This window comes from Pelecanus crispus, chromosome 4 (genome assembly GCF_030463565.1).
Source record: "Pelecanus crispus isolate bPelCri1 chromosome 4, bPelCri1.pri, whole genome shotgun sequence".
Classification (NCBI taxonomy): domain Eukaryota; kingdom Metazoa; phylum Chordata; class Aves; order Pelecaniformes; family Pelecanidae; genus Pelecanus; species Pelecanus crispus.
In genome coordinates this window covers 3,983,047-3,991,041 of record NC_134646.1, presented here as the reverse complement: position 1 = coordinate 3,991,041, position 7,995 = coordinate 3,983,047, and the positions used below count along the sequence as shown (strand labels likewise).

The 7,995-nt window shown below is 49.3% G+C and overlaps 1 protein-coding gene and 1 long non-coding RNA gene across 2 annotated transcripts; both read right to left on the bottom strand.

Annotated features, from left to right (window-relative positions):
- Nucleotides 1-1,060: 1,060 nt before the first annotated feature.
- Nucleotides 1,061-3,539, bottom strand: TEX15 (testis expressed 15, meiosis and synapsis associated). The gene is made up of 3 exons (XM_075709523.1): nt 2,531-3,539; nt 2,301-2,365; nt 1,061-2,034 (listed from the first exon to the last, which is right to left on the bottom strand). Exons 1-2 carry the CDS (start codon nt 3,158-3,160, stop codon nt 2,348-2,350), a joined length of 648 nt encoding a protein of 215 aa, XP_075565638.1. The 5' UTR covers nt 3,161-3,539; the 3' UTR covers nt 1,061-2,034; nt 2,301-2,347.
- A 59-nt stretch (nt 3,540-3,598) lies between these two features.
- Nucleotides 3,599-5,834, bottom strand: LOC142593463 (uncharacterized). Its single transcript, XR_012831023.1, has 3 exons — nt 5,711-5,834; nt 4,845-5,000; nt 3,599-4,065 (listed from the first exon to the last, which is right to left on the bottom strand). It is a non-coding gene; the product is annotated as an uncharacterized LOC142593463 (long non-coding RNA).
- Between the last annotated feature and the right edge of the window lie 2,161 nt (nt 5,835-7,995).

The window sequence follows — 7,995 nt, the reverse complement described above, 5'->3', positions numbered from 1 at the left end:
CCCCTTGGGTTGGAGCAGGCTGGGATGGCTCTGCCGCCCAATTCAGGTTTTCATCCGAGGCCACCAACGATCCGCTGATTTGCGCAAGGGCACTGAGCTGACTTGAAAGTCATGGCAGTGTTTTGGGGGAATTTTTCTTCAGTTTTTTCCTTCTGCCAAGACTTTTAAGATGCCAGCTCCATTCTCTGCAGCTGGCTGCGGTGCCGGACGTGTCAGGGATCAGCAGAGGCTGTGGCCGGCCCCAATGATCGCCGCTGTGCGACTTGGTTAAGGGAGAGCTTGCTGCAAGGCTGCCCAGCGAGGATAAGGGCGATGGAAAATGGAGCGCACCTACCCTGCCGTACCAAACGCAGCACGGTATTAATTAACGTAAACATGAACAATAAAATTTAACATATTTGCTTACAGTCTGGTACTCAGTTCATCTCGCGGTCAGCCCTAAATTGCAACTGACCTGCAAACATTTCTATCTACTGCAGCATGCCCAGCTCTTTGTGTGATCTTCTGCAAGTCTTGACTTGCTTTACTGTCTCCCCTATACTGGAATAGCATAGTAAAGTATAGAGATAACTATGTAATAACTTGGGTTATTACATTGCTAAGGTCTGGAGCACTGGGTAGGCTTGAGTTCCACATGCCTGGCCCAGGCAGCAAGGACCGGGATTTTAGGAGATCACTGGTGGGAAACTTCTCCGGGATTTTTAGCAGAATAAGATAACTGAAGTCCCTGCAGTGGTTTTTTTTGTCAGATGGAAAAGGTGAGAGTCGCTGAGGACCTACTCAGGCTGTGCAGGTGTTCTTTTCCCGGGAATGCCAAAGCTGGTCACAGTTTCCTTAATCCCTGCTGGGTAAAGCAGCCAGACTTGTGGACTTCACCCTGAGGTGAAGGAGAAAATGAAAGGGTTCAAAACATCGCATCCCTAAAGCGAAATTTCCAACTAAAAATATATTTAGAAAAGTAAAAGGGAGCAATATATATAGAAACCCCACAATTTTTGTAACTACTCTTCAAGATTGCCCATCGTTTGCCATTTCAGCACCCAGAAAAGACGCCTGCCAGGAGCTGTTTGCATACACCCGGATGTTTTATTTGCTCATTTGTTTCCAGCAGGTTATTTTTAACCGAATTGCCCGTGTTCGTGGCACTGCAGTGTAGAACTTAACGGCCCTGGGATAAGGCAAAACCTCCAGCATTGCAGCAGACAATAAATCTTTCCACCCGAGAGCTTCCCAAGGACAGCATGCGCCGTGTGCCTTCGAGAGCGTAAGGGATACCGACACCCGCCATAAAAATCATCCTATGGCTTGTCCAAAATGACCAAAAAAAGTGCGTCCTGGGTCTCAGGAGGTCATGATGTAGCGTTAAATGCTGAGTGGCTTTTATTTATGTCTTTATTTTTTATTTATGTTCTATTTATTTACGTATGTCTTTCAAATGTTTAAGGTTTCCTCATTATTTAATACGAGGAAACAAAATCAGAAAGAAGGCCGCATGATAACATGGAAGTCTCGCATCACTCCTGCCGGGAGAAACGCCACGTACCCTGAGGCTTGCAGCAAAATCGGAGAACAGCATTAACTAGCTGTTAGTGAGCTAGTTAAGTTAGTTTGTTATGTACTTGCTAACTAGTAAGTTGATTATTATCCTAAGTTTTAGATCGGAAACAGCTATCTGGTAACTACTTGCCAACCCCTTTCTATCCCTGTATACAGAGACATATGTTTATATATCCACGTCCGCATACACTTTGGTGATAAGTTTCTGTTTAGTGATTCCTTACCACCGTTAAAACGTTTAATAGGAAAAGCCTAAATGGAAAGCTTGAATGGATATATGTCTCTTGGCTCCTTATCAGGAACTAAAGAGGTTTCTTAGGTATCGATCCGAGATGGCGGGTCCTCTTCCCCGGCGTCGGCGAAGGACCAGCAAAACCTCGCATCTACAGCTGTTGCAGCCTGAGCCGGGACCGTCCTCGGATCAACACGACGTGGTTTATCAGAAGAGCGAGCTCTCGGGTAGAGGCGCAGGCTTCCCTGCAAAGGAGTAGCAGGGACTGAGCTTGCCGAATTGCTCGGCAGGCAGCAATGGGGGATGTTCAGTAGACTCCCAGGCAAGGAAAATTGAAAAGCCTCGCTGAGAGAAAATTAATGAAGGCAGGAGCCTGCAGCGCTATGCTGTGATACGGATGTTGGCTGGGAGCCTGGCAGAGAGAAAACCCACCTGGGCGTGCTGTGGGCAGCTCGCAGCACATCCTCCGCCGTGCAAAAAAAGAGGGGGGTGTTGAAAATTTGAAGCATACCTGCAGGGTCCCCTCTGGATCACGCTCATCGCTGCTGGCTGTGTCCTTCAAGGTCCCAGGGTGGACTGAGGGGAAGGACATGGTTAAGAAACGGGGAGTCAGGATGCATAGCTTGCCCTGGACATGGCTGAAGCGTGTAAAGCTGTATCTGTGCAGAAGACGGTGTGTATCTCTGCTCCCCGGCAGGCAAGAGAGGAGTTTGGGGTTGCACGCTGAGGTCTGAGACTCACCGACGCCTCCTTAGCTGCCATGGTCCCCCTTATTTCCCAGTGGCGAATTTTCCTCCAGTTCCTCAGCATTTGGTGGACGGGCAGCGAGAGGACCGAGGGCCCTTGCCTGGCACAGACAAACTTCATGTACTCAATGGTCCTCATCATTCTCATGGTGTGAGCCATTTTCCCCAAATCTTTCCTGGTGTCCAATGTTAAATGTCCAAGCAATCCCATAAACCGGTTGTGGTTGTGGTCTAGCTGGCTACCGGAGGTGGCCAACACAACTGTTCTTCCCAAGGTCTCTCTCGAATCATCTTTCCGTAACGAGAAGGAAGCCGTTTGCTCTTGGCAGTGAAGTAATTTGGGGAGAAGTGATAAATGGAACCACAATAAGCTCCAAAATCTTTCTGCCCCTACTTTTTTTGCTATTGAGTTCTTTAGGAGGCGAACCATTTCACACATCATGACGACCTCAACGTGGGTCTCAACAGCTTCGGCCTTTACGATGGCGGTACCAAGGCCGCCTTTCTTCACCACGCCCAGCGCGTTCTCATCGGCGATCAAAAGGGCGCTCACACCTTTCTCCTGCAACGTCTGAAAATACTTTTCCAGGGTCTCAAAATGCTGCCTACATCTCACCATTAGCATGTGCAGCTTCCTGAGATCCGCAGGGTAGGCTTCTTCCTATTTCTCTCAGGCAGCAAATATTGGGATGTGAAATCGGGATTTTCTTGGGCGTGACTTTCATAACAACTCGACACCGGGGCTTGGCATTTCTTATCCATCCTGTTATGGGATTTTCCAGTTTTAAGCTGACAGACCTCACTGTGTTTGGACAGGGCCTCTTGGTCGAGTTCAAAGAGAAGCTGGCTCTTTTCCTCCTCGGCTGCCTTTTCTAAAGACATTCTTCTATCTTTCCCAACAAGGCTTTTAGCTGCCTCACAAAATATATGCTCAGGGCCAAAGAACGATGCCCTCGGGGCTGCCGATGCACAAGTGTTGGTGAAGGCTGCCTTTGCAGAGAGCATCTCTGTTAGGAGCTGGGGCGGCCAGAGCTGTGGTTCTGGCTTCTGATTTTTGAGGGCACCAGGCTCCCACCTCCCCATCCAGAAACAGGGGATTTGCTCGGGGTGCTGAGTTGGTTTTCTTACTTTTTCGGGGCTCGTTTGCCCAGAGATCCTCCCCACCCAAGGTGACAGTCCCCAGCCCCCAGCGCTTTCCAGCATTCAGCGAGCCGATTTTCCATCACCTTCTCTGGAATCTATTAATTTCTGCACTAAAACCTTCTGAAAAGGCAATGCTGGTGAAAACAGTGTAAAAAGCCATGAAAAAATAAATAAATGCTGGCTCTGTGACATTAAACCACTCACTGGGTACCCTTGCTTTCTTATTTTTGTGATTTTTTCCACTGCAACTTGGTCTTTTAGGGTGTGATACAAAACGCAAGGGAACCCAAATCAGAAATAATTACTTACTGCTACCACCGCCTGTGGAAGGCATTGCCTGGGCTTATCCGCTGCTTCCCAAAGAGCGGTGTCTTCCTAACAGTACACCTGCGTTTTAGAGAGGGAAAAAAAAAAAAACCCCACACAGTGAAAAAGTAAATAAATCAGTAAAGTCCTTTCTTCTGTCAGCAGCTGAGGCTGCACAAACCAAGACATGTCCTCAGACTAGAGTCACCGCGCGTCTTCTAGTAGCCATCCTCGCTTGGGGGAATAAAACCCACAAAGAAAAAGGGAGTGACTTGGATTTCCCTTTTTTTTTTTTTTTTTTTACCCATTGGGGCACATCCCAATTTCCCCTGCTGCAACTTTTATCGCAGGGTGTTATTCCACCCTGGAAAATAACAGCTTCTGGTGGCACCACCCCCATCTCCATGGGCGGAGGGCTCGCCAGATGGGTCTCAGATGGCCCCAAAAAGCCACCTGCCCCCCGGGAGGGTGCAGGGGAGGACCAGGGAGCACTCCCCTCCCCGTCCCTTTTCCCCTGTGTCACCCCACAGGCACAGCATTATCTCAGGCTCCGTCACCCGCACCCCGCTGTCACCCCGCACCCCTTCCGCAGCGCCCGCCGCTGAGCCCCGGCGCTTTCGTGACAGCGGTGGCACGGCCATGGGAGGGGCAGCGCCAGCGGAGCTGCCCCGGGGAAGGGTGCAGCCACCAAAAATCAGCTGGGGAAGCAAATCTGCGTAATTTGGGGTGACGCACTGATGTTCAGCGCTCCCGGGGATGGAGCAGAGCCCGCCGCCCCCCGATTTGAGGCTAAACGGTAACAAAGAAGCGTTTCGGGGTGCAGACAGCACATTTTTGCTGAGGGTGGAAGGCAGACGTACCTGACGGCACCCTCCGCAAAGGCAGGCTTCTTGTTCCCAGCTTCTCCCCACGGGATTCATCCCTGCTCCCTCCTTCCTGTGCTGGCATCCATCACCACGGGCAGCGCTGCTTGTACTGTGAGGAGCAGCAGGAAACATCTACAAAATCTTGATAAACTGAGAGAAAAAGCCAGAGACAGGTCAGAGGGGAGGAAAGAGGCAAAGAGAGGGGAGACGGTGCCTGGAGAGGGGGATAAATCACCAAAAATGGACTCTGTGGCCATAATGGATGCACAGGGATGAGTTTCTGGAGGGAAGGAAGGGTGACAGCCAAGCCCTTGCATGAGCTCCCCTGAAATGTTCCCCTTAGATAGAGATACGTCTTTAAGGGAATATAAAATGCCCTCCTGCAGCAGCCTGCAACATTTTCGATCCAAAAATAGCTTTTTCTGGGAGAAAAAAACCCTCAAAACCTTCAAGTGTTGCAACAGGTTTTGTTTCCGAATGTAGGCAAATCTGGAATATTTGCTTATTCCTTTTATTGAATCCGCTGGCTGATTTGATTACGTCCCTGGAAACGCATGTGCAAATTGGTTTTCCAGCCTTTTGAGGGCACTGCCTTCCGCCGCGACGTCTCCAGCGACCGATGCCAACTTCCCGCTAACACAATGCTCTGTAATACCTAACCGGGCTTAGATGCTGATGCCCATGCCCGCAGCTTTCGGCGGCTCGTTGCTTTCAGCGAGCTCACAGCCATAAATCCCTGCGTTCTCAAATGCAAAATACTGCTGTCAGAAATGACTTACCCTCAAGAAACACGTTAGCAACAATTTAATCTCTTAAATTAAGCGGGCTGAAGCACGGCCGTTCCTCTGTCGCGCACTTACCGGATAGAAGGGTCTGATGATGAAAGACTGGGGGAAAAAAAAAGGACGTCAAATGGAAAAGCCCTGGGGAGATGAATGCGAGATAACTGAGAGAGAAACATTTATAGTCTGAGTCTCGGCTGAAATGATTTCCCCTCCCGGGCAGCCAGACTTCCTTCTCGCCTTCATGGGAAGCGCCCAAAAGAGAGTTGCTGTGCGGGCACCTTGGAGTGGCGATAAATCCGCTTATAAGAATCAGAGCAGACAGTTAAGACTACACAAGTAAGCAAATTTATTTTAAGACAGAACAAATATCGTGGCGAACAACAATATGCAAATTCAGTTGAGAACAGGGGTAAATATCAGACTTTGTTTTTCAAATTGATATAAAATATAGTCAGATTTTATTTTGTCCAAAAAGCAGCTCGCGTCAGCAAGGGGGTGGGGGGGGGGTGGGAGGGGATGGGTCCGTTCACTCCATCCGAGGCGTGTGTCACCTGCAAAACCTCAGGCTCGGGAGGCAGCTCCTCTGCCAGCGGAGATGAGCGATGCCGGGAGAAGATGGAGGTGCCTTTGCGAGCTCTCGCTCCCCTTGACTCCAATTTTCTGCTTCCGTTCTCATAAAAAAGCCAATTCTTACCACAAAGCAAGGGGCAGGTTCATCCCCTCCGAGACCCTCAGTGCCCACCTCCCACCTACGTACGGATGGGGCGGTCACAGGGATGCCGGCTGCTTTTTAGGTTCGGGCATCTTCGAAGGCACCTGCACCTCCTCTTCCTCGCTGGCTCTTGATGGATTGATCTCCCGCGGCCGAGCCTGAAAAGCCAGCGAGGGAGCAGCTCACCTCGGATGCCAGAGGAGCTGCCGCGGCGTGAACGGGACAAAATCCCCTCCCGGCGCGAAGGTGCTGGCACGCTGCTTTCTAGAAAAGCCATCCCAAAGAAAAGCAGACATAGAAAACATTAGATTGTCAATGATGCTTTGAAACAAATTCAAGTTTATCATTTTTTTTCTGATTTTTTTTTTTTTTTTTTCCGTGAGCGTGTGTGTGTGTCGACTTCATACAAACAGACAAGAAAGACGTCGTGAACTTCAAGCTCTGGATCGGCATGTCGTCAGTTAGCGTCCGCAGAAGCACCATCGGATACGGAAGAGTTAGCACCAGAGAGTTTGGAGGACCTAACTGATAACATGCGTCATTTGGAAAACCCCGGGGACAGGTTGGGAATGGGCGGTGGGGGGGACATGGTACAGTCCATTAGAAACAATACAAGGCAATTCATGAGTTTTCATACAGTACAATACAGTCACTGATCAATTAACCCTTTCAGTACAGTACAGGACAAGTAACACTTTGCACCCTGTTAACACTAGGAAAGGAGGCTTTGGGCTGGAGGGAGGCGGCTGGTAGGCTAACCCTTCTGCCTTTTAATTTCGGGGTCCGCGGATTGCTTCAGCTGCTTTTCAGACGCGTGTCCGTCCCACCCCAGCTCAGACAGCCCGTCCTCAGCCTGGCTCCCGGGGGGATGCGCTGGGGGAGCGGGATGCCGCCAGTTCATCCACCCGCAGCAAGGTGAAGACCAAATTGTCCTGGTTTGGCTGGGCAAACGGAGAGCCACCGCCCCTCTGCCCCGCGCCAGCTGCCGAACCGATGAGAAAACTTCAAATTTGAGTTTCCCCCTGGCCAATTCTGGTGCCAAAACATGCAGAAAGGGTCCAGAGGTCGAGTCCAGACGTCCCCAAAGCCAAACCCACTTCTTCCCTCGGGTGTAGTGAGAACAGGGTCCATTGGAAAAGTGCTAAATTACAGTACATTGGCATTTCCATATGTCAACTATTGAACAGCAAAACAGATTGTTTGAAGACAGAATCAGTATCGTACAGTAAGTTCACACTTAATTCTTCACCGTTTCTACACTTGTAACACATGCATTTTATTTCCATTAGTTTAATGCCAGTAGGACCAACATCCTCCAGAACAATGATCTAACATTAAACAAAACTTCCTAAGAAAAATATTAAGCATCACATAAAGTTTCAGAAAAACCTGTTAATCAGCATCACAAGGTACTCAGATTTACATTTAGGAGTTTTCATGCCATGACTTTTAAAACACCTTTTGGTTAATATCCTGGGGGGGTGGGGGGAAACAACCCCCCGAAAAAACCAACCCAAAAAAAAAAAAAAAAAGGAACAATTGGGGAAATAATCTATCTATCTATATGGATACACACACACACACACATGCACGTGCACGTGGATGGGTGCATGGGTGTGTGCGCATTTTGAGACTGCTTCCTGCAATG

Coding starts and splice junctions, on each gene's coding strand:
- TEX15 (XM_075709523.1), bottom strand. CDS start 3,160: ATGCTAATGGTGAGATGTAGGCAGCATTTTGAGACCCTGGAAAAGTAT.